The sequence below is a fragment of the Notolepis coatsorum genome, assembly GCF_963971535.1.
Source record: "Notolepis coatsorum genome assembly, chromosome: 10".
Taxonomy (NCBI): domain Eukaryota; kingdom Metazoa; phylum Chordata; class Actinopteri; order Aulopiformes; family Paralepididae; genus Notolepis; species Notolepis coatsorum.
In genome coordinates this window covers 116,660,356-116,686,327 of record NC_140174.1, presented here as the reverse complement: position 1 = coordinate 116,686,327, position 25,972 = coordinate 116,660,356, and the positions used below count along the sequence as shown (strand labels likewise).

Genomic DNA, 25,972 nt, shown 5'->3' with positions numbered 1-25,972 from the left:
TCTTTGAGCTTGCATGATTACTATAGAACCCTCAGGCTAGGGTTAGATTAGGCCTAGAATATATCTGTCGTGTGGTCCAGGGTTGAGCATCTGGGGAAACAGAAAAACAATCAATACATTTTGGAACATTGTTACAATACAATACACACAATTGTTAATGGAATGCAGACCAGAGAAAGACTTTCATCTTGTTTACATCAGGGTCCCACATTTTCAATTCATCATAACATATTACATACATGACATACAGATAGACAGTAAACGACAGCACAGGGACCATCCAATATCAAACTATTGTTAAGGGGATGCAGACCAGAGAAAGACGTTGGTCTTGTTTACATCAGGGCCCCCCATTTGTAATTCATAGTGACAACAGCATCTAAAACAATATATTTATATGTATATTTAATTTATATATTGGAAGAGTATATTTATGAGACAGTATATTTTGTACATATGTAACGGTTGTGACAACGTCACCTCAAACTTCTAACGTCACAGGCAACAACACAGACCGCTATACCATAGTGTAACACACAGCAAGAATGTGAAACAAGTTACTATTATTAGTATTGGGTTAGAGTTGTTTGATTTACACTAACGTAATGTTAGATTGCTATCTGAGAAAGTTAAAATGCTAACGTAACGTTAGTCTATGTGAGCTGGCTACAACATTTTCCAATGTGTAATCGGAAGTCAAAACGGACTGCATATAAACTGCTGATGACTCATAACTTCCTATCACGTTTGAATAATGCTGTAAAGTTAAGTAAAAATGCATTTCAATAGTAATGTATATGAATTGAGAGCTTACCGATGCAGAGCTAAATCCAGTGTTGTCAACAGACGAGTCGCAATATTTACTTCCTAGTTCCGGAGCTTGAGGAATGTCATTGGGAGAAATCAAGTCACCTGACGTTGTAATGCGTTTGGATTGGTTCCGCAGCAATGCCCCTTTTCACAAACGTAGTTCGTTTTTAGCTTATCAACACATTCATTTTCATAAAGATATGACCCAAAAACCGTTGCCAACAAACGGAAATGTGTTATTATAGTATATTATGTAGTTCATATTACAATAACATAATATACTCTCTAAAACCAGATCAATCATTTCACTAACGGAAGCCTCTAGCAACCTTCGGCCCACCGTCTAAGGTGCTCAGATGTGAAAAAAGCGCCCCCTATCGTCTCCCAGATGGTAAATCACCCTTTTGGATTGGACTCAATGAAAAAAAACCCGCACTCCACATTTTACTTCTCACTCATGTAACCGGGGTCTACCAGAGTTCACTCTGGAGCCTCGGAGCCGCGGCGAATATGTGTTTTACTGTATACAGTACACGATGGATCAATCAAATGAGCGATTTTTTTGAATGGCGATCGGGAATTGGAATAAACCATTTGGATACCATCTGATCTCAGGTAAGGAATCTATGTTATCAGTATTAGGATAATCAGACTCATTTTCACAGAGATATAAGCTTTTATGTGATTATGGTGATAGGCTGTTTGACTCTGCGCGCCGTCAGGAAATAGGAGACTCGATTTTCGGCTCGCCGCAAGAGCGTGCAGGCGTACACATATACTATCGATCATCTAGCGTTTATTTGAAAACGATTCATAAATAGGCAGAAAAATGACAACGTTCTAGAATATTCCAGTAAAAGGCGATTATCATAGAATGTGTTGTTTTTTCCGTTAAAACGAGTGATTTTCAAAATGCTAGAAAACGGAAATGAAGCGATAAAAAAACAATCTGCCATGACAATGTTGACTAGGGATGGGAATTGATAGGATTTTAGCGATACGATTCCATTATCGATTCTGCTTATCGATTCGATTCTTTATCGATTCCCTTATCGATACCTGATCAATTTATAATTTACATAAATAAATTGGAAATGCAACAGAACTAAGCTGGTTAGAATAACAACATGCAACTTGACATTTCTGATTGTCATTTATTGTTGAGCCCCCATGTCAGAAAAATACAATAACTGTAAAAAATAAAACATTAACTATAGCCTACACTTAAATAAAATAATGTATTTGAGATTCTCTTAAAATGTATTTATTTTTTATTCTTAAACTAATTTAATCTATTGAATAACAGGTCGTTATTCCTCTGACTTCTGTCTCACACACACACACACACACACACACACACACACACACACACACACACACACACCTACGGGTTTATGCTACATCGGGGGGACCAATGACTGTATACAGCCTGATGGGATCCAGCCTTTCTAAAGGGTCTAGAGACATGATTTTAACTGCTAAAATCATTATATATTTTTTTGTTAACACAAAAACCACTTGACATTTTCCCAACTCTCAAAAAAAAATAAACCTGAAATCCCTCCCCCCATGGGGACCGGTCCCCATGGGGGGGAGCGATTTCAGGTTTATTTATTTTTTGTGTTAACAAACAAATATAATGATTTTAGCAGTTAAAATCATGTCTCTAGACCCTTTAGAAAGGCTGGATCCCATCAGGCTGTATACAGGTTATAGTCAAGTCAAGTAATTTATTTATAGAGCACATTTAAAAGCTCGAGAGCCAACCAAAGTGCTGTACAGTACAGTCAAAGCATAAAATCAATGTCCTATAAAATACACAAATACAAAAAGGCACAACAGGACAGGACAGTACAAAAGGACAAGCGGATAGGGGAGCACAAAGTACAGTATAGCACACCGGGGACAGAGGAGCACAAGAAGAGATACAAGAGGGAGGGGGCAGGATAAAATTGCATGGGAGTGTGTGGGTTAGGGTGTCCGAGAATCAGGATTAATCGAAGGCTAGGGAATAAAAGTGGGTTTTTAAACGGGCCTTAAATGTCTCCAGCGTAGGGGCAGATCGAATCTCCAGGGGAAGCTGGTTCCATAGTTTGGGGGCTACGGCCTTGAAGGAGCGATCGCCTCTCTTTTTTAGTCTGGTGCGGGGGGGGGGGGGGGGGGGGGGACCAGCCGAGCCTGGTTGGAGGATCTTAGTGACCTGGGTGCTACGTAGGGGGTGATGAGCTCGGTGATGTATAGGGGTGCTGCACCCGATAGTGCCTTGAAGGTGAGGAGGAGGATTTTGAAATCTATTCTAAGTGGGACTGGGAGCCAGTGTAGGGAGGCTAGGAGTGGTGTGATGTGCTCTTTCTTTCTGGTGCTGGTAAGGAACCTAGCTGCAGAGTGCTGGACCATTTTGAGGCGGGACATGGCTGCCTGACTGATGCCGGTGTAGAGGGCATTGCAGTAGTCAAGGCGTGATGTGATGAATGCATTGACTACTGTTTCCAGGTTGACTGGTGAAAGGATTGTTTTTATTTTACTGGTGTTGCGGAGTTGGAAGAAGCATGACTTGACTATGGCATTTACCTGCCGGTCGAATTTGAGCTCTGGGTCAAAGATTACACCCAGGCTCTTGACGTGGGGTTTGAGGTGGGTGGAGAGTTGTCCTAGGCTGTTGGAGAGTGTTTTGGTGGAAGAGGGGGGGCCAAACAAAATGATCTATGTTATGTTCATTGCCATACTATCAACACCACTGTTAGGCACTGCACATAACATACAATCAATTAAAAACAATACACTACCTTCCATTGTTTGTTACAGTTTTTTACGACTGCTTTGACGCATTTTGCACATCAGAGTTTCAATGTGCTAAACTTAAAATGCGAATTGCTAAACTGACTTTAAAAATGCATACTCTAAGATACTAAATGCTATGCTTACATATAAAGTGCAAAACTGTTAATACAAAGTGCAAAACTCTAAATCATATGCTCCAGTCTCAGAATACAGCCACCTAATACTACATCAATGTTCAATTGCTACACAGGCAGATCACTAAATCAATTCCAACAGGTGTTTGTACTAATGTCTCATTACCTTCAACAGCCTTGCCCAGGTGAGTAGCATTGCAATACAATTGATAATATCTTCACCACTACATAAAAAGCTGCTTATAAATCTGAAGAAAGGAGCAACATGGAGCAAGTTGGTGCAGCTGAGGTTGCACAACGAAGGACAGGGTCATGGACGGGGTCGTGGCCAAGGAGGCAGAAGAACATCTGTCTCAAATGAAATTATAACTACAATTGTTGACCATGTAATACAGTAAACAGAGGTCTTACTAGTGTCTCATAAAGACAAACAAGTGGTTGAGCAGATATTGAGTGCAGAACTAGAGAAGGTTAGTGACTGGCTAGGCTACAACAAGCTGTCCCTCCATGTGGGGAAGAGTCCATCCTATTCGGGTCAAAGGTCAGGCTCAGAAAATCGCCAGGTTTTAACATTAGAATAGGAGATACTGTTCTCACCGACAAAACATCTGTGAAATATCTTGGTTGCGTCCTGGAAAACAGCTTATCAGGGGAAAGCATGGCTCAACAAGTACTTACAAAGATCAATAACAGGACTAGATACCTAGCCAGAATCTCCCTTTTTTTTTTTATCAGTCAGCGATGAAAATTCTTGCTGGAGCACTCATACAGTGTCACTATGACTATGCATGTGGCTCCTGGTACAACAGCGACCCCAAAAGTTAGAAAATAAAACTACAGACATCACAAAACAAGCTAATACTAAGGCTACCTGCCTGAACCCACCTTGACCCATCACACTTTGAGAACATGAGATGGCTAAAGGTGGAAGACAGAGTCAACCAAATAGGGATGTGCCTAGTTCACAGAATCATACACAGGGTAGTGCCAGTGTACTTCAACAACTACTTCAACCGAATCAGGGACACCCATGCATACCCAACTAGGCGTAGCTCAACTAACTTTGTGCCAGTCAGATACAGGAGTTGTATGGGGAAGGAGTAATTTTGGTATTCTGCAGCTGTCTTTTGGAACAGTCTGCCCAGTGACCTGAAAATCATAGTCAATGCTGTTAGATTCAAGTCCAGCCTGAAGACATGGCTCAAAAGGGACTATAATTAACCTACACTCAGCAAAAAGGCACCCTTGCATGTTTATGCGTCCGTTATGTATATAAATGGTAAATGGTATATGTGATGTGCAGTGGCGGCTGCTGACCAAATTCTTTGGTGAAGCAAACATTTTATTTTTAAAACATCCCACAATGTGTGTGTCATTGGTGGCTGGTGCGTTAAAAAATTGGGGAGGACGGGAGAGATTAAAAGTAATAAAGAAGTCCGAAATTCAAGCTTTCTTTAACTACAAGGCATTTATTCATCATATAATTTTTGTTTATAATATCAAACCGAAGACTGAGTACACCGAATACAGAAGCCATGTTCGCTGGATTTTGGGGGAAAACAATATCTTTGACCTGTATTGGTCCCCTTGATACCACATTGTTGGGTATGGCCTACTTGGCCATAGTGCAGGGTCTTGTGAGGTCAAACCTTTAGTGGTGGTGGTGATACTGCTGCTTGTAGAGGTGGGTGACACGTCATCTTCATGATGGGCAGGTGTTATGGTCTCACTGAAGGTGGATGTTGACGGACAGGGTTCCTGCGAGTTTCAACAGGTTACATTTAAGACCTTTTAAGACCACTTTCAATATAATCTAATATGTTGCCATACCAGCAAAGAACTATTAAGGACAATTACTAAGAAGTAATTCCATGTATTGGCCATTACCATACTGCTTACTTTGCAGCCTGGACATTTCCCCCCCAAACACATTTATACATGATCCAGAGAAGTTATCGCAACATAATTTTGTATCTACCATCTCCCATTAAACACTGTGTAAAGTTAGCTTGGTGTATTGAATCTACCATCTCTCATTAAACACTGTTACAGTTAGCTTGGTGTATTGAATCTACCATCTCTCATTAAACACTGTGTAAAGTTAGCTTGGTGTATTGAATCTACCATCTCTCATTAAACACTGTAAAGTTAGCTTGGTGTATTGAATCCACTATCTCTCATTAAACACTCAACTGTGTACAGTATGTTAGCTTGGTGTATTGAATCTACCATCTCTCATTAAACACTGTTACAGTTAGCTTGGTGTATTGGATCCACTATCTCTCATTAAACACTCAACTGTGTACAGTATGTAAGCTTGGTGTATTGAATCTACCATCTCTCATTAAACACTGTTACAGTTAGCTTGGTGTATTGAATCCACTATATCTCATTAAACACTCAACTGTGTACAGTATGTTAGCTTGGTGTATTGAATCTAGCATCTCTCATTATACACTGTGTTACAGTTAGCTTGGTGTATTGGATCCACTATCTCTCATTAAACACTCAACTGTGTAGGCTACAGTAAGTTAGCTTGGTGTATTGAATCTACCATCTCGCATTAAACACTGTAAAGTTAGCTAGATCCACAAAGAATGAATTGTGTGTATTGATCTGTACTGTATTGTACCCATTCTGCAATCTGTTAATAAAATGTTCATTCAATCAATCACCTGCGCTGTGATTGATTGGACATTTTATTAACAGATTGCAGAATGGGTACAATACAGTACGGATCAATACACACAATTGTTAAGGGGATGCAGACCAGAGAAAGACTTTCGTCTCGTTTACATCAGGGTCCCCCATTTTCAATTCATGATGAATTGTAAGTAATGGTGCAATTAGCACCATGCAATCCATTCTTTGTGGATCTAGCCCACAGTGTTTGTACACGTATAATATTGGGAGTTGTGCCTATAATTGACTCTTTGATACCGGCTCTGACCTGGTGAACGAACATGGTTGCTCTGGCCTCCAGTGGCCTCTGCTATTGGGCTCTCAGCTGTGGCTGTCTGAGGTCTCTGGGTCAATAAATGCTGCCTTTGTGGGCTCACGTGCTGCAGACTGTGCTGTCGTCCATCTGTAGATTGTGTAGGTACACTTGAGACACACCTTCTTGATGAGTTCTCACCTGCAGGCACAGTCAAACATGCATGGATACAGTTAGACAGTAGACAATTATATTTTTAAAACATCCCCCACTGTGTGTCAGTGGTGGCTGGTTAGTTAAAAAATTGGGGAGGACGGGAGAGATAAAAAAATAAATGTAATAAAGAAGTCAGAAATTCAAGCTTTTTTTAACTACGAGGCATTTATTCATTTTTTTTTATAATATCAAACAGAAGACTGAGTCTGTGCTAACCGAATACTAGGGATGGGTACCTTTCACATTTGAACCGGTACCGGTACCGGTACCTGTGAATCGATACCGGTACCCAACGGTACCTTTTTTCGGTACTTTAGTCTCAATAAATTTAATTTACCTACCTCAGTCGTAAAAAAAAAATCCAAACTTCAATTTCGACAGTTTTCGGCTTGTCATTGCTCCGACTGCTTTGTTGTTGAATCAAGTCAAATCCTAGGTAAGCATATATTGTGCGTGTGAACGTTGACATGAAAAGAAAAAAGTAAAAAAAATAAATTAAAAAAAAATTTATAAAATATATATTTTTTTATTTTTTTTCCGGTTTCTCACTTGATTCGATACTCGGTAGTACCGACGTGTTTCGGTTCGGTACCTCAAAAGTACCGAATTCGGTACCCATCCCTACCGAATACAGAAGCCATGTTCGCTGTATTTTGGGGAGGAAACAATATCTTTGACCTGTAGGCCTATAGGGAGGTGTAGTGGTTACGTCATTTTCGTTTTTTTCCTATTCCACCCTCTGTGGAATGCAATGTATTTCCCCATTGACCATTTCTAAATCGTCTCGTTTTAGATCAATAAAGCATTAACGTTGGCATGGTGTACCTTTCTGTGCGTATTTATCCACAATCTATAGCTCAAGATGAAAATATTCGCAATTAATCGTAAAGGTAGCAAAATAACGTTTGTTTTCGTTCGCTGGGAAACTACACTGCTATTTGGCGCTGCTAACTGACGTCACCACAGCGTAGCCTCCTGCCTACTAGTCACAGACCTAGGATCAGATTTCCCTTACATTCCATAAGCTTAACAATTCGTACAATGGGAAAATAACTGACCCTGAATTTGTGGCTAGTATCTGTTTCACCCAACACTAGTGCTCTGTGATCATAGCCATTTATCTCTAAAGCTAACCACTATTTATAAAAGCCACAACCACGTTACCATATTTGTATTTATAATGTAAATCGTATAACGTTATTTCGCTGCATATTAAATCACTGTAAATACTCATGTAAATCAGTGTCGTTGTACATATTGTGTATAGTTTATAACGTTAGTAGCTAGCTAGCTTGCTAGCCGGCATTCTCGAAACTCCTAACATGCCCCGATTTAAAATGGTTCTCTCCTCTTTGTATACCTTTGTCCTCACAAACAAAGTATTCTGCCAGGGAACTTATGGACACGACAGTAGTAGTAGTTATAAGGTGTTTGAGCTTGTAACGTTAACGTTAGTTAGCTATCGTGGTAGCTCCTTTCGTGATTGTGATGCACCGAGTGCATCACAGTCACGAAAGGGGCTACTATTGTGCTATCAACGGGCCGTGTAGCTAGCTAGCTTGCTAGCCGGCATGATGCGTGCAGTGCTTTGCCCCACAAGTCTGAGAAGAGGACCTGCACATTTACTCGTTCCCGAAACTCCTCTACATGCCCCGATTTAAAATGGTTCACGACAGTAGACATAATGCTAACGTTAACGTTAGCTAGCTAGCTTGGTACTATGACCTGTGACGGGGATAAGGCGACAGCCTAACAGACCAATAGCGGCTGTGTACTGAACAACAGGCTGCCTAGTGGTAAGTGTAGTTATTTTTTTACGACAAATTAAAAACCTTATAACTACCTTTTTTTCAACCAAAAATGCTTAAACAATCATGTTAGTGGTAGAAGGGAACTCATTTTGTGCAAAAATTGAAAACTTGTCAATGTTCATGCCGCAGAATTGTTACAATAGCCGATAATCCATTTTCCCAATGATAAATCCCTATACGGGTGGAACAACCAGTGACGTCAGACTACACCTCCCTATTGGTCACCTTGATACCACATTGTTGGGTATGGCCTATGACACTTGGCCATAGTGCAGGGTCTTGTGAGGTCAAACTAGGGCTGGGCGATATGACGATATTATATAAATATCGGGTACAGTTCATTAACGATACACTTTTTAAACGTATCGTGGATATCGTGATGTTTTGCCCAAGAGGATTGTGTCGCGTCAATCTGGTCCACACGTTGAAACTTTTGAACAGCGCCGCCCCACACACACACTACTGCATCAAAGTTACTACTTATGATAACAAAGGCATTCGTTTTGTGGCATTAACGTTATATAGTTACATGTTCAATAACATCAGCGTATTTACATAGCAACGTCCGAGGTCGACCTAGATATAGCAAGCATTAGTCGTTCATATCTCAGCCCGTGCTGACTCAGTTGTGCCCATTCTGCGGTCTGTTAATAAAGTTTTCAATCAGACAGATGTATGGAAAGGCTTTTATTATAACATCCGTTGCAGTAAAATCATTATGCCTCCAGTCGTTTAGTCTTCCTGCGGAGCTAAAAGCTAAACGTCGGCTGCGGGGAGCTATTGTTGTTGTCATTGAGCTCTCCAATGACGGAAGTAAAAAATTAATACGTGCTTGCCGATTGGTGCTAAGAACAGCAGGGCGGGTGCAAGCGTTGTGACGTAATTGGCAGACTCGACTGTCAATCAAAATGATTCTGTTTGCCGTCTGAATGAATGAAAACGTTATTAACAGATTGCAGCATGGGTACAATACAGTACAGCTCAATACAACAACAGTGGACTGGAGGATGCAGACCAGAGAAAGACTTTCGTCTTGTTTACATCAGGGTCCCCCATTTTCAATTCATCATATTTCATATCTAAATCATATAATATCTCATTGCTAAATATATGCAATATATAATCTAATAATCTAAATCTAATATATAATATAAAAATACTAAATGCATGGGTATTTTATTTTGTCTTTAATGTTAGCTTGCAAACTCAAATACTGTCTTGGTAAGCCTCATAATGAATTGTTTGGGGGAAAAAAGAAAAACATCGTGATGCGTATCGTGTATCGCCGAAAGGTCAGAAAATATCGTGATATCATATTTAGGCCATATCGCCCAGCCCTAGGTCAAACCTTTAGTGGTGATGGTGATACTGCTGCTTGCAGAGGTGGGTGACACGTCATCTTCATGATGGGCAGGTGTTATGGTCTCACTGAAGGTAACGGACAGGGTTCCTGCGAGTTTCAACAGGTTACATTTAAGAATTTTTAAGACCTTTTTAAGACCACTTTCAATGGAATCTAATAAATATCTAAAGAACTATTAAGGAAAATGACTAAGAAGTAATTCCATATGTATTGGCCTGATAGGCTATTACCATACTGCTTACTGTGCAGCCCGGACGCGTGAATACTTTCGACAACAAATGTTTGTTTCCGCGTGCGAGTTTTGTGCTCTGATTGGCCAGGTCATGTGACATGTGCGCCAATCGTGGGACAGCAAGTTCTGCGCCTATTTCCGGGTCTAACAGCCTGCAAACTACCTGGCATTCTATCGCCATGCTCTAAGACAAACTCTAACCTTAACCAACTTCGAAATAGTGCCTAAGCTTAACCGTCGAAAGAAGGGCAGGCGTGCTATCGCCATGCTCTAAGACAAACTCTAACCTTAACCAACTTCGAAAGAGCGCCTGAGCTTAACCAGTGTAGACACTTGCGGTCCCACGATTGGGCGTACATGTCACATGACCAGAAATGACCTGGCCAATCAGAGATGCGAAAACAAACATTTGTTGTCTAAAGTATTCAGGCAGCCCCGACATTTCCCCCCCCAAACACATTTAAACATGATAGAGAGAAGTTATCGCAACATAGAAGTAATTTCCTAATCCAATACCATTTAAGACCTATCTGACTTTTTAAGGCCCAAAATTGTGATTATTATATGTAAGACTTTAAGAACAGTTATGAATATGAGCACTTTGAAAGGGATCATGTACCTTGGCTAGTGTGTCCTCCTGAGCTTGGTCAATATCCACCTGGGCTGGTATATCCTCTTGCACATTATAGGCAGGAGGTGGGGTGCCAAAATACTTCAATAATGACCCTAGGAGAGATAAGAAAATTATATAATTATAGACTAGTAAAAAGCATTGCATTCATGATAGCTTAAAATGACAAGAACAGCTACAGTAGCTAAGTTAATAATTATGCTCAAGTCACCAACAGTGTTTATGAGCTTTTGAAAAGCAAATATATTACAAAGTGCATTTTTCACAAAATGAAACAAAAACATGATAATTGAGTGTTCCTGTCCTTTACAGTTAGCTAGCTAGGATACCTAACACTGCCAGTGATACAATACTGCCCTGCAGAAGCTAATGGCAGCTAACGAATTTGGCTAGCTAACAGTGATACTATTTTAATGGTCAATTGAAGAACAACAACAACTGAAAACTCTTAAATATGCCAAGTGTTCTAATAATTTTGGCCACCACTGAGCAAACTGCATAAATGTATTACACCTTTCACCCTAGGGTTAGAGTTAGGGTTAGGGTTAGTTAGGGTTTCTATAGTCTTAAAGGACTTGATGTGCTTGTGCTTGTATAGTTAGTTACTGCATAGAGCTATAGTTAGTATGCTTGTGATGTCTAGCAAATAGCTAGTTCCTTTGGCCAGATTAGCATGATCCTTTAGCCTGAACAGTATATCTAGCAAGCTATTACTGTAATCTAGTCTTACTACTTACTACCATTATGTATTACTACCATACAAGTTATAGCTATGTCGCTAGCTTGCAACCTAGTTTGCAAGTTAGCTTCCTGTTTAGCAAGCTAGCTCGCGCTAGCTAGTTAGCAAGTCAGCTTCCTGTTTAGCAAGCTAGCTTGCGCTAGCTAGTTAGCAAGCTAGCTTGTGCTAACTATGTAGTTAGTAAGATAACTCATGCTAGCAAGCTAGATCGCATTAGCTAGCTACCAGTTATAACTAACGTATTCGGCCGAATTCAGTATGGTCTAAACCAGACCTGGGCATTGTACGGCCCACGGGCCGGATACGGCCCGCAGGATGATTCTGACCGGCCCGCGAAAGATTACATGATAATAATAAAAAAATAAAAAATTAACTTTTTTCTTTTCATGTCAACGTTCACACGCACAATATACGCTTACCTAGGATTTGACTTGATTCAACAACAAAGCAGTCAGGGCAAGCCGAAAACGGTCGAAAGTGTGGTTATTTGAAGTTTGGATTTATTTTTTCATAACTGAGGTAGGTAGATTAAATTTTTTGAGACTAAAGTACAGAAAAAAGGTACCGTTGGGTACCGGTATCGATTCACAGGTACCGGTACCGTATCGGTTCAAATGTGAACGGTACCCATCCCTACTGAACACACAACTGCAGGGCAAGGGCATTTTTGCTCATGAAATGCATAGCCATGTGAAAGCCTTCATAACAAAGTTGCAATTAATTTCAAGGCAACTAGGCAGCAACAATCTCAAACACATGAAAACCCTGAAAGAAGTCAAACCATCAGCTGATCACCGGCACAGGTACTCATCCATGTTGGGAGCACTGCATGATGAATTTTCAAGGCGTTTTCAAGATTTCAAAAAGGTTGAGGATGAAATGCAGCTGGTTTCCTCTCCATTTACCTGCAGTGTTGATAGTGCACCCACTGATGTTCAGCTTGAACTCATTGACCTGCAGTCTGATTCACTACTGAAAGAGCACTTTAAGTCAGCATCACTGCTAGAGTTCTACTCTGCTCTCAAGGAGGAGAACTTTCCAAACATGAGGAGACATGCTCAGAAGATGTTGGTTCTCTTTGGATCCACCTACATATTATGTGAACAGACATTCTCAGTCATGACGTTTACCAAGTCCAGGTACAGATCCTCTCTCACTGATGAACATCTGGCAGCTGTGCTTCGCATCTCCACCTCAGACATGCAACCTGACTTTGATGGACTTGTTAAAGCTCAACAGAGACTGGATTTAGCACACTGAATGAAAAAAAAAGAGCTGAAGAACACTAAAATGTGGAAATATAACAAGTGAAATGGGACACAGTTCTGAAAACATAAAATGTTTAATATAGGCATGTAAAGTAAAAAAGGCTACTGGGACACTTCTTTACACAGTTCAGTGACGTCTTGTTTATTTTGGCTATAAGATGATGTGATGTCTTTAGAAAGCTAAGAAAATCCTTGTTTCAATAGTATATGAAACTCAAAATAATAACTTTATTTGTATAGCACTTTTTCATACATGCCATTTGTTATTAATGTTTCACATTTTGTTTATCATTTTGGAAATAAATTCTATTTGAATAAATGATATTTTTGAAAGCTAACCTCACCTTTTAATTGCCAAATAATAACATACACTCTTACCAGGGGTCAAAACAATGCCATTTACTGCTTTTTATATAGAATAAAATGTATATTATGCATAATTGAGTTTGGAATTTTGGCCCGGCCCTCCAACATATTTTCAGTTGCTCATTCGGCCCCCCGGGAAAAATAATTGCCCACCCCTGGTCTAAACAGAAACTAGCTTAGCATGCTAATCGTTGTTTAACCATGAAGTCATGAACCAATCAATTCAACCAATATACTGGCCCAACATACTTCGCTTTTTTTTTAATTGGCTTACCTTGTCTTAGCATTCCTTAGCAATAATGTATCTTCATATATCGGTCTCTGTGAGTACATGCTACTGCCCTCTCAGTCCAGTCTGAACTGAAAGTACCTGCTCACAGCACCTTCTCACGATAAAGCTGGGAACGAGGTTACTGCAGCCTCGAGGTGAAGCTAAGTGGGGGATGGGCATAGCCTTGATGGGGACCGGTGTGTGTCAATTGCACCTGTGTGGAGGATGGGCGAATGCGGGTAGAGCGATGGTAAACCTGGGGTCCACAGAATTCAGTATATTTTTAAGCAGCTCTGGGCTTGCGCAAAAGTCAGGACATGTTCTTGAACGACGTGTGCTTGTTTGTTTGGAGAGATAACGTACAGTTAATGTGCTCAATGGACAAAAAAAACGATTTGTGTAGGTGGAGAGCTACATATTAATATAATAATATAATAATAATAATTTTATTTGTATAGCACTTTTCATACAGAAATTGCAGTTCAAAGTGCTTCACAACAGTAAAAAATACAGGCATAAACTTCTTTGCCTACATCTATAGTTGATTGGCTGCTACAGCTTTCCTTTGAATGTACAATAGATCCGTACAGTTTATTGTCCAACTCGCCCCAAATTTGCTCGATGGGGTTAAGGTCCAAACTTTGAGGGGGCCAGTCCATCATTTTCAATGTTCCAACAGATTCCCTCTGTTGCAGATAGCTTGTTGCCAAACTGTTCAAACTTGGACTCATCAGTCCACAACACTTTATACCATGTAAAGTAAGAGAGGTAGGAAAAATAAACGTTCAGATAAGTGAAGCATCTCATAATTCTCAGTCTAAAGGACCAAAAGAAAGACCTCACGAGAACTGATCAACACAGTGAAAGAGAGGAGTCTTTAGTAGTTACTGCAGGTAAACACAGTGAAAGAGGAGTCTTTAGTAGTTACCAGTGATTCCAGTAACTAGTTACTAAGTAACTAGTTACTGTAATCTGATTACTTTTTTCAGTAAATAGTAATCTAACTTGTTACTTTTTACAAGCCAGTAATCTGATTACAGTTACTTTTCCAAGTGGCTGTGAGTTACTATTTAGTTACTATCTCATAATGCTGATGATAAGAGAGCCAGGGGTACAGTCAGCTAGACCGGAGTATGGCCTGATGGCTGATGACGTCTCATGATGACCTGTCTGAGCAGCCAATCATGATTTAAAAATGAAAAAATGAAAGAAAAAAAAACTGTTGTCATTCTTGTGACAGCAGCAGGGGGGGCGACGACGACTTCGTAACCTAGTTACTTTCAAAGTAACTAAGTTACTTTGATAATCAAGTAATCAGTAAAGTAACTAGATTACTTTTTAAAGGAGTAATCAGATAATTTTTTACAAGTAATCTGTGGCATCACTGGTAGTTACTGCAGGTAAACAGTGAAAGAGAGGAGTCTTTAGTAGTTACTGTATAATATATATATTTTTTTTTAATTGGTAGTGTGGTCACACCGTTGCACTGAGCTTGGGAAAATGAAAGAGAGAGAGAAAGATGAGATAAATGTAGCCTGCCGTTTTATGTCATTTATGTCCATTAATGTTGTATGGAATGTGTATGGAAGAATTGAGCTGTACAAACAAGTGTTTACCTAACTGAGTTACTATCATGATCAAAAGGATGGCTTTGTGTTTATCAAACGGTGGACGTCTTGTAGCCTAGTGATTCTCCCACAGTGTTACGGTACTTAGCCTTCTGTGCCTTAGGTCTGTCTAAGGATTTGTTTTGTCGACTTTGATAGGCCAAAATTTGTCGACTATGTAATACATTTTTATTTATTTTTTGGGATAATTCCATTTGGGCTGTGGGGGGTACTTAATGTCTGATTTAAGTTAAAGAATATTTAACGAAAATTCTCTTTGTAGCATCTTTAAATCAAGACTAGATGAAACCTTTCCAATTAATAAAATGAAACATTTTGTAAACACCTAAATTGATATATATATTCTTCTGTCTTACCAACCTCTCCGGAAAACTAGAAATACAATATTACACGCATAAGCAAAATGCAGAGGGGAAAGCTTCACTCATCCTCATGGTGTTTACAAACGAATACATCATGATTGAATAAATCATATCAATAGAGCAATGACACCAATATTGCCTCTTCAACCCCCCCCCCCCCGTGAAATGTCACTGCTTTACATTATACAGCCTGCATGGACATTCAATATGTACTGTACCTGTAAAGAGGAGTCTTTAGTAGTTACTGCAGGTAAACACAGTGAACCCTTTTCGGGTTTTGGTATGAATTGGTGTCATCATGGCGGTCTAAAGTGTACTTTACAGTGATTGGACTGAAGGAACATGATTGTGTGACATTGACAGTGAAATAGGCCTAGCTAGTTTTTTGTAAGGAAAATAGCGTAAATCTCCTTATGATGGCTTTATTCTATGGTTTATAGAGTATAATGATGACTTTGTATATATTACATTTGTTTTATGGGTATTTTAATGGTCAATTGAAGAACAACAACAACTGAAAACTCTTAAATATGCCAAGTGTTCCTTTGGCCAGAGTACAAGGTTTACGCAACAGCCCCCACCTGCTGTTTTATTGTATTTGTACCTGCACTACCTGCTGTCAGCTGTTTATCTCTCTCTGTGAGCTTGATTAGCTAGCGTTAGCTCACGTTAGCTAGCGTTAGCTCCGCGGCTAATATTACCTTACCCTGAACTAAATCAATGACTAGGTTCTAAAGCATTCAAGTAGTTTTCACTGCACATAGAAGTAGCCAAACAGCGGGAGCATTTCGGGAGCATATGACCAAAACCCAGGCAATTTAAGGAATCAAATAAATCTGCCATGGCTACATGCTAACGCTAACGTTGTTTTGAAACCTGGCAGCGATAAGAGAATCGAAAGTCGCGGGAGGCACGTGGTTCCAGGCATCGAACAATTAGGAACCGTTTTCGATTCCCATCCCTAATGTTGACTGGAAAATGACTCTTTGATAAGCGACGGGCAGATTAGACACATAGCCATAATTTAAAACATAGATTAGGCGATATTAACGTTAACATTGGAGTGGATGTGGGCATTCAAGGGGGTAAAAAGGAAAACACGGCTGGCTCCCAAAGTGTTAATTAGATTAATTAATTAATTAATTAATTACAAATCCTGTAATTAATTAGATAACTTTTTTTAATCGCCTGAGCACTAATTGTAAGTGGTGTTATATGTTCTATGTTGGAACAATGCTGTAACTGCACTGAAAACAAATTCCATTGAAGAATCTAATCTAAGAGTCAGAGTCGAGTCCCCATTACCCTAGTAGTCCAAGTCATCAAGGTTGAGTCCACTCCACTCTGGCAGTCAAAGAGCTGACATACAAATAAAAAAAGGTCTACATTAAACATAAATGACACAGCGGTCACCATTTCAAAGGGAGTTTATTTACTCTGTGACACAATAGGGAGGTGTAGTCTGACGTCACTTTGGACCGCCCGCGAGGTCCACCCGCATAGGGATTTATCATTGGGAAAAGCTTTAAATTTTTTCACAAAATGAGTTCCCTTCTATCACTAACATTATTGTTTTTGGTTGAAATAAAATTTGGCGATTCTTTTTTACGATTAATTGCAAATATTTTCATGTTGAGCTATAGATTGTGGATGAATACGCACAGAAAGGTACACCATGCAAATGTCCATGCTTTATTTGTTTTAAACGAGACGATTTAGAAATGGGCAATGGGGAAATACATTGCGATTTTGCGAAGTGGACCGGCCGGAAACGGCAATGGCGTAACCACTACACCTCCCTATAGCCAAACAAATGCACTAGCCATCAATACCTTATGCCAAATGATTAGGGCCTATTACAAAAAAAATTAAAATAATAATAACTATTTATCAATTAACAAGTCTGAGTCCGAATGCAGTCAATGCTCGAGTCCAAGTCAGTCATCAGTGCTCAAGTCCAAGTCGAGTCACGAGTCCTGAAAATCAGCCCAGGACTCGGACTCGAGTACTACAACACTGCCAACAGGGGGCAGGTGTTCTAACTTGGGATGGGTACCGAATTCGGTACTTTTAAAGGTACTTACCGAAACACGTCAGTACTACCGAGTATCGATTCACGTGAGATACCGTTGTCGGTACTGGAAAAAAAAAACGTTTTATTTTCATGTCAACGTTCACACGCACAATATACGCTTACCTAGGATTTGACTTGATTCAACAACAAAGCAGTCGGGGCAATGGCAAGCCGAAAACGGTCGAAAGTGTGGATTTTTTTTTCTCACAACTGAGGTAGGTAGGTTGGGTACCGGTATCGATTCACAGGTACCGATACCGTATCGGTTCAAATGTGAACCGATTTCTCAAAATAGGAATCTCTTGTTCTACTTGTTCTACTGAGGAAATGGTTGCAAACCATTCAACAAAACAAACGGTATAAGGAGTTACACAGGTCAGTTACGCATGGAACCTGGAAACGTAGGTAACGTTTAGCACAAAGCCTATGAAACTCAATATAACATTTGATACCATGTACCGTTTCAGGGAGCGAAATTAACTTTTTGACTCAACGGCCAGTGGCGGGTAGATGGGAAGAATCTACCCGCCAAGCATATTTCTTACCCGCCAACTTTTTTTTGATAAAAAAAAGTATTATTATTTTATATAATTTTTTTTTAATAAAATATATATATTATATAATCATACTTGTGATTGTGTTATCTGCGAGACATCGCCACCTCGCTGTCTGCAAACAGCTCCACTGTCTGTGTGTATACTCGAGTGGCCTCCAGCTCCAGCAAGGATTCTCCGGCGCTGCAGCTGGACCCTAAACGCTGGACCCTATTCAGCAGCCCTCATGCGATGTAAGCCAGGGACTCGAATACGCATGTTGTTGTAGGACATTGATGTCAGGAGCTATAGCTACTGCTGGATGGCGTTGGGACAACGCCTCAGTGAACTATTTAGTTTACTGCGACATTTCGTAGTGACTAGTGAGCTACCTAGCCAACGGAGGTATTATGCACTGGACTATTGCTGGAGCATTTGTTGATGTCGGGAGCTATCAGTAGCTAGCCGGCTGGATAACGTTACACAATGCCTCATGTATTAAACTAAGTGAATAGTTGACTGGGTCATTTTGTAACGGTAGCTAACGTTATCTCACGAAGGTCCCACACTGACTAGACTAACGTCTATGGAAGCAAATGAGTGCCAGAAGTAGAGCTGCCGCGGTATTGATGTTTTCCTTACCGCACAAATTTGCGAAATATTTCCTACCGCCGCGGTTATTACCGCACGCACACACATTGTTTTTTTTTTTAAAGTTTGAATGCATTTTTTTTTTGTAGTCTACTCTTTATAGCATATAGCCTGCCTCTAGTCTAAATGTCTATCTTTAGAGGATGACTTTGCAGCATGAATATTGTTTGGGATTCGGCAAGCACGCATTCGTTATTGAAAGTGAAACGCGGATTCGAAGTTTCCCCTCTGGTCGTGCGCCGTTCACTCGGTGTCGCGGGCAGGGGTGGTTACCCCCCCCGACCCTTTCTTCTTATTATTATTATAAAGTTACTACTTTATAATAAAGGCATTCGTTTTGTGGCATTAACGTTATATAGTTACACGTTCAATAACATCAGCGTATTTACCGGACCATAGCAAGGGCAAGCAATACTCAATTCATATCTCAGTTCCTTTCTTTGCTCAGAGCGTGCTGAGTTGTCCCATTCTGCGGTCTGTTAATAAAGTTTTCAATCAGACAAGTGTATAGAACGAAGGGCTTTTATTATAACATTTGTTGCAGACAGTAAAATCATTATGTCTCGTTTAGTACTCCTGAGGAGCGATGGTAGTCCACTCCGGCGGGGAGCTAAAGCTAACGTTATTAGCCGTGTTGTGATGAGCTCTGATCAATTGGTGACATTCAGGACGTAAAAACGTGTGACGCGTCTCTCTTCTGACCAATCAGTGGTCTGCAATGTTTCACGTGACTTTTCTGGTACCCAATAGGGTCGCTTGGAACCTCGATAGAGGAGTAGGGTATATCTGCAGAGCCGCAAGCCCAACGAGAGGAGGGTACTTTATTATTATTATAAAAAAAACAGCGGTAATGCGGTATTCAGCCTACTCTTGCGGTGGGCGTGATGTAACCGCGATACCGCGGTAATGCGGTAATCGCGGCAGCTCTAGCCAGAAGTATTTGAATTTTACCAGACACCGGTGACTGTCGGAGGCAATAGCCTCTGTTTACATGCAGCATACAGAAACAAGGTGGGGAGGGGTAGGAGCAGCAATGCGCTGCGTGTCTGTGCTGAGACAGCGAGTGAGAACTCCGCTAAAGAATTGGATCATGATTTTCGGTTTTCACATGACTATTTGATTGCCCGCCACACGGCGGGCAGACCTCTCAGTGGGAGGCGCCAAACGTAAAAACTGAGCGCCAATGGCGGGTGGCGGCCTCTAGTTTCGCCCCCTGTACGGTTTGCAACGCGTTTCCCAATTAGAACATATAAAGACACATCTAATTATACTGTGAACTTCCTGTTTTGGAAAATAACATAAATGTATGGTAATGGCGGCTGGGTGGCGCAGCGGACATTGCGCTCGTCACCAATGCAAGAGACACCGGGTTCGACTCCGGCTGTCTGCGTTGCCTCCGGCTTGGGCCAGCCGTCATACTAACTCAATTAGCAGAGTTAGCGGGTGGAAGTCGATGGGTGGTAATCTGGATGTTGTGGACAGCGACTCCTACAGGTCGGTTGGGGGACGCCTGCACAGCAGAGACAGGAAATGGCGGGGGTAGTGTGAGCCTCCCACACGTTACACCTCGCCAATGAGAGTCCACGCTGGCAGGTGAAAAGATGTGACAGGCTGCCTCCTCGTGTATCGGAGGGGACACGTGATGCAAGGCTTCTATCCTCCCTACAACCGGCCAGTGGGGGGCATATGCGAGCAACGTTCAAGACAGGGTAGGGGAGAATTGGCACAGCGAAATTGGGATGGGAGAAAAATAGAAAAAGAGGAGAAAAAGTGGATCAAAAAATAAATAAATTTATGGTAATTGAAGGCTAAAACACTTTGAAGGCTAAGCCCCATTGAATAGTATTCTGCTTTGGTGTATTCTCTTGTTCTATCTCAGGCTGATTTCAGACCAGTCTCTAAGTCTCCACTGGCTCCCGATCAACGTATCAAGTTCAAACTATTACTCCTCACCTTCAAAGCCCCCCATAGCCCCCCCCCCCCCCCCCCCCTACCTGAGTGACCTCCTTCTCCCTTACCACCCCACCCGATCCCTCCGGTCCTCTTCCACTGCTTCCCTCACTGTCCCGTCATCCAAAGTCAAAGGTTTTGGTGATCGGGCCTTCTCACGTGCTGCACCCCGACTCTGGAACTCCCTCCCTCTGACCATCAGAGACTCTCCCTCACTCTCCACCTTCAAATCCCATCTCAAAACCTACCTGTTCTCCCTAGCATTTAACCTTCCCTACCCATAACCACCCTCCTCCAACCTGTCGCCCCCCCCTTTTCCCCTCTCCGCCTCCCCTCCCCTACTGGCTCATGTATTTTTGTTGTCTGTTACTGTGGCTCTATGTTCCTGTGTATTCATATTGTTCCCTGTTTCCCCGTGGTTCTATGTTTCTTTGTTTCTTTGTTTTTCTTTCTGCTACTGTCAGCGACTTCGGGTTATTGAGACGCGCTTTATAAAATAAATGAATTATTATTATTATAAGTCACTGCTTGGTGTATTCTCTTGTTCTATCTCAGGCAAATTTCAGACCAGTCTCTAAGTCACTGCTTGGTAGGGGTGGGAATCACCAGAGGCCTCACGATACGATATTATCGCGATACTTAAGTCACGATACGATAGTATTGCGATTCAAAATATATTGCGATATGCTGAGTATTGCAATATTAATATTGCGATATATTGCGATTTATTAACTTTTTTCACCTGCAAGGTAAAACTGTCAACATGTTTTATCTAATAGAATAAAGTTTTCAGTCTGTTCATCTCACTTCAATAATTTTTATTGAAGCAAATGGTATTTTCTCAAGCAGACAGATGTAAACACTGTAATCTATCTGTGTTGCTTGTACCTGACAAACTGAACCGTTTGTATTACAGTAATATTCCAACTTAACTGAATGCACACGTGTGCATGTGTGTGTGTGGACTACTGTACTATTACAGGTATTGAAATGAACAATGCAACTTCCTTATACAATTTTTTGTTAATTATTATTATTATTTTTGATAAATAAATAATAAAATATCGATTACTTGGTGTGCTTGTATCGATACAGTATCGCCACGCAAAGTATCGCGATACTATACTGTATCGATATTTCCCACCACCACTACTGCTTGGTGTATTCTCTTGTTCTATCTCAGACTGCTTTCAGACCGGTTTCTAAAGTCCTCTCTGGTTGTGTTCCCCAGGCCGGTCTCTAAGGTCCTCTCTGGTTGTGTTCCCCAGACCGGTCTCTAAGGTACTCTCTGGTTGTGTTCCCCAGACCGGTCTCTAAGGTACTCTCTGGTTGTGTTCCCCAGGCTGCAGGGAGCTTCTCTCAGACCGGTCTCTAAGGTCCTCTCTGGTTGTGTTCCCCAGACCGGTCTCTAAGGTACTCTCTGGTTGTGTTCCCCAGGCTGTGGGGAGCTTCTCTCAGACCGGTCTCTAAGGTCCTCTCTGGTTGTGTTCCCCAGGCCGGTCTCTAAGGTCCTCTCTGGTTGTGTTCCCCAGGCTGCAGGGAGCTGCTCTCAGGCCGGTCTCTAAGGTCCTCTCTGGTTGTGTTCCCCAGACCGGTCTCTAAGGTCCTCTCTGGTTGTGTTCCCCAGACCGGTCTCTAAGGTCCTCTCTGGTTGTGTTCCCCAGGCTGTAGGTAGCTGCTCTCAGACCGGTCTCTAAGGTCCTCTCTGGTTGTGTTCCCCAGGCCGGTCTCTAAGGTCCTCTCTGGTTGTGTTCCCCAGGCCGGTCTCTAAGGTCCTCTCTGGTTGTGTTCCCCAGGCCGGTCTCTAAGGTACTCTCTGGTTGTGTTCCCTAGGCTGCGGGAGCCGCCCTGGCCTGCCTGGGCGCCTACGTGATCAAAAGCTACAACAACTTTGGCAACTTCCTGGAGGACAGGTACACGCTGATCCCGGCGGCGATCATCTTCTCCGTGGGCGTGGCCATGTTCCTCATCGGCCTGGTGGGCTGCTGCGCCACCCTCAAGGAGTCCAGAGTGGGCCTCAGCTGTGTAAGTTGTGTGTGTGTGTGTCTGTGTGTGTGTGTGTGTGTCTGTGTGTCAGTGTGTCTAGGGCTGGGCGATATGACCAAAAACGTTATCGCGATAAAATTATAAAATTATTTTCATATAATTCGATATCGATAATTATCGTCGATATAATGTCCGTCAAGTTTAATTAACTTCTTATGCTGCTGCGAATGTCTCAAGTCGAGTTGATGTCGTCATCAGTCTGCGCACGTTAGCCGACAAGCGGAGTATCTCATGACAATAAATATGACACTAAAATACTCTCTTCCGCCACAATATATTGAAACGACGTCCACTGTATATCCCACACTACCATAAACGTGGCCTCAGAATTCAAAACACACACATACTCGGCACGTAAATATATAAAACAGTGCCGTGCAAGCTAGTTATCCTAGCCAGCCTGTTGGTTCTAAGCGGAGTATTCCATGACAATGTGCTAAATATGACACTAAAATACTCTCTTCCGCCACAATATATTGAAACGGCGTCCACTGTATATCCCACACTACCATAAACGTGGCCTCAGAATTCAAAACACACACATACTCGGCACGTAAATATATAAAACAATGCCGTGCAAGCTAATTAGCCTAGCAAGCCTTGTTGTTGAGTGAGTCCTACCTCCTTCCAGGTCTCGGCCATCTCCTTCACTGATTGGTTGTTAGCTGTTGTGCGTAAGTACGTCATCACGTAACGCTGGTTGTTGTTAGTGAGTGTGTTGAGCCGAGGCTGAACGGAGCCAAGCTTGGAAAATCGATATATCGAAACTTTGCGACCACGTTTCATGTTTATTTCGAGGAAATAATTTATCGCGATAGTTATCGTTATCGTTTTATCGCCCAGCCCTAAGTGTGTCAGTGTGTCTGTGTGTCTGTGTGTCTGTGTGTCTGTGTGTCTGTGTGTCAGCGAGTGTTCACTGTTGTATAATGTGGTGATGAAAGAACCTTTTGAGGATTTTGGTTTCCTGTCTGGCTCTTCCAGTGTGTCACTTCCTGTCTTGTATCACTCTTCCAGTGCGTCACTTCCTGTCTTATATCACTCTTCCAGTGCGTCACTTCCTGTCTTGTATCACTCTTCCAGTGCGTCACTTCCTGTCTTATATCACTCTTCCAGTGTGTCACTTCCTGTCTTGTATCACTCTTCCAGCGTGTCACTTCCTGTCTTATATCACTATTCCAGTGTGTCACTTCCTGTCTTATATCACTATTCCAGTGTGTCACTTCCTGTCTTATATCACTATGCAAGTGTGTCACTTCATGTCTTGCATCACTCTTCCAGTGTGTCACTTCCTGTATTATATCACTCTTCCAGTGTGTCACTTCCTGTCGTATATGTATTGTATCACTCTTCCAGTGTATCACTTCATGTCTTGTATCACTCTTCCAGCGTGTCACTTCCTGTCTTATATCACTCTTCCAGTGTGTCACTTCCTGTCTTATATCACTCTTCCAGTGTGTCACTTCCTGTCTTATATCACTATTCAAGTGTGTCACTTCCTGTCGTATCACTCTTCCAGTGTGTCACTTCCTGTCTTATATCACTCTTCCAGTGTGTCACTTCCTGTCGTATATGTCTTGTATCACTCTTCCAGTGTGTCACTTCCTGTCTTGTATCACTCTTCCAGTGTGTCACTTCCTGTCTTGTATCACTCTTCCAGTGTGTCACTTCCTGTCTTGTATCACTCTTCCAGTGTGTCACTTCCTGTCTCTGTGGTATTATGTATCACTCTTCCAGTGTGTCACTTCCTGTCTCAGTGGTATTATGTATCACTCTTACAGTGTGTCACGTCCTGTCTCTGTGATCTTGTATCACTCTTCCAGTGTGTCACTTCCTGTCTCAGTGATCTTATGTATCACTCTTCCAGTGTGTCACTTCCTGTCTTATATCACTATTCCAGTGTGTCATGCCCTGTCTCTGTGATCTTATATCACTCTTCCAGTGTGTCACTTCCTGTATCAGTGGTCTTATATCACTCTTCCAGTGTGTCACTTCCTGTCTCTGTGATCTTATGTATCACTCTTCCAGTGTGTCACTTCCTGTCTCAGTGATCTTATGTATCACTCTTCCAGTGTGTCACTTCCTGTCTCTGTGTTATTATGTATCAATCTTCCAGTGTGTCACTTCCTGTCTTATATCACTCTTCCAGTGTGTCACTTCCTGTATCAGTGGTCTTATGTATCACTCTTCCAGTGTGTCACTTCCTGTCTCAGTGATCTTATGTATCACTCTTCCAGTGTGTCACTTCCTGTATATGTGGTATTATGTATCACTCTTCCAGTGTGTCACTTCCTGTCTTATATCACTCTTCCAGTGTGTCACTTCCTGTATCAGTGGTCTTATGTATCAATATTACAGTGTGTCACTTCCTGTCTCAGTGATTGTATGTATCACTCTTCCAGTGTGGCACTTCCTCTCTCATTGATCTTATGTATCACTCTTACGGTGTGTCACTTCCTGTCTCAGTGGTATTATGTATCACTCGTCCAGTGTGTCACTTCCTGTCTCAGTGGTCTTATGTATCACTATTACAGTGTGTCACTTCCTGTCTCAGTGATCGTATGTATCACTCTTCCAGTGTGGCACTTCCTGTCTCATTGATCTTATGTATCACTCTTCCAGTGTGTCACTTCCTGTCTTATATCACTCTATAAAATAGAAGTCAAGTACGTAGACAAAATGTTCAGTATATACATATATACATACAATGCTCTATGTAGAGTAGAAGTAACTGAGTTACCATACAATATACTATACAGTGCAAAGCAGAAGTGGGATGAGGTACAATATAATTTACAGTAAGGTGTAATGAGGTATGGGTTGTAGTGCAAATTCTTTACCGATAAATATAAAGTGTGCTTAGGTGTACTAAAGTGGTTAAAGTGGGTGCTGCAGTGAGTTGTATGTTTAAAGTGAGTGTGTGCGTGTGGATGTGTGTGCATTTGATGGTTGTTACATAGTGTTATTGTTCGTTGAGCATCCTGATGGCCTGGGGATAGAAGCTTCTTTTGAGTCTCTCTGTGCTTGCCATGAGACTCCGGTATCGCTTGCCTGACCGCAGCAGTTCAAAGAGGCAGTTGTTTGGGTGGCTGGAGTCTTTGATAATTCTCTTAGCCCATGCCCATGTTGTAAATGCCCTGGAGAGTGGGAAGCCCTCCTCCAATTGTGCGTTCG

The 25,972-nt window shown here is 41.5% G+C and overlaps 1 protein-coding gene across 1 annotated transcript in view; it reads left to right on the top strand.

Annotated features, from left to right (window-relative positions):
* Nucleotides 1–25,972, top strand: part of tspan36 (tetraspanin 36) — an 83,757-nt gene that overhangs the window by 37,767 nt on the left and 20,018 nt on the right. The window contains exon 2 of the mRNA XM_084322878.1: nt 22,589–22,780. Within this exon, the coding sequence (XP_084179004.1) occupies nt 22,589–22,780 (192 nt within the window). The remainder of the gene's footprint in view (nt 1–22,588; nt 22,781–25,972) is intronic.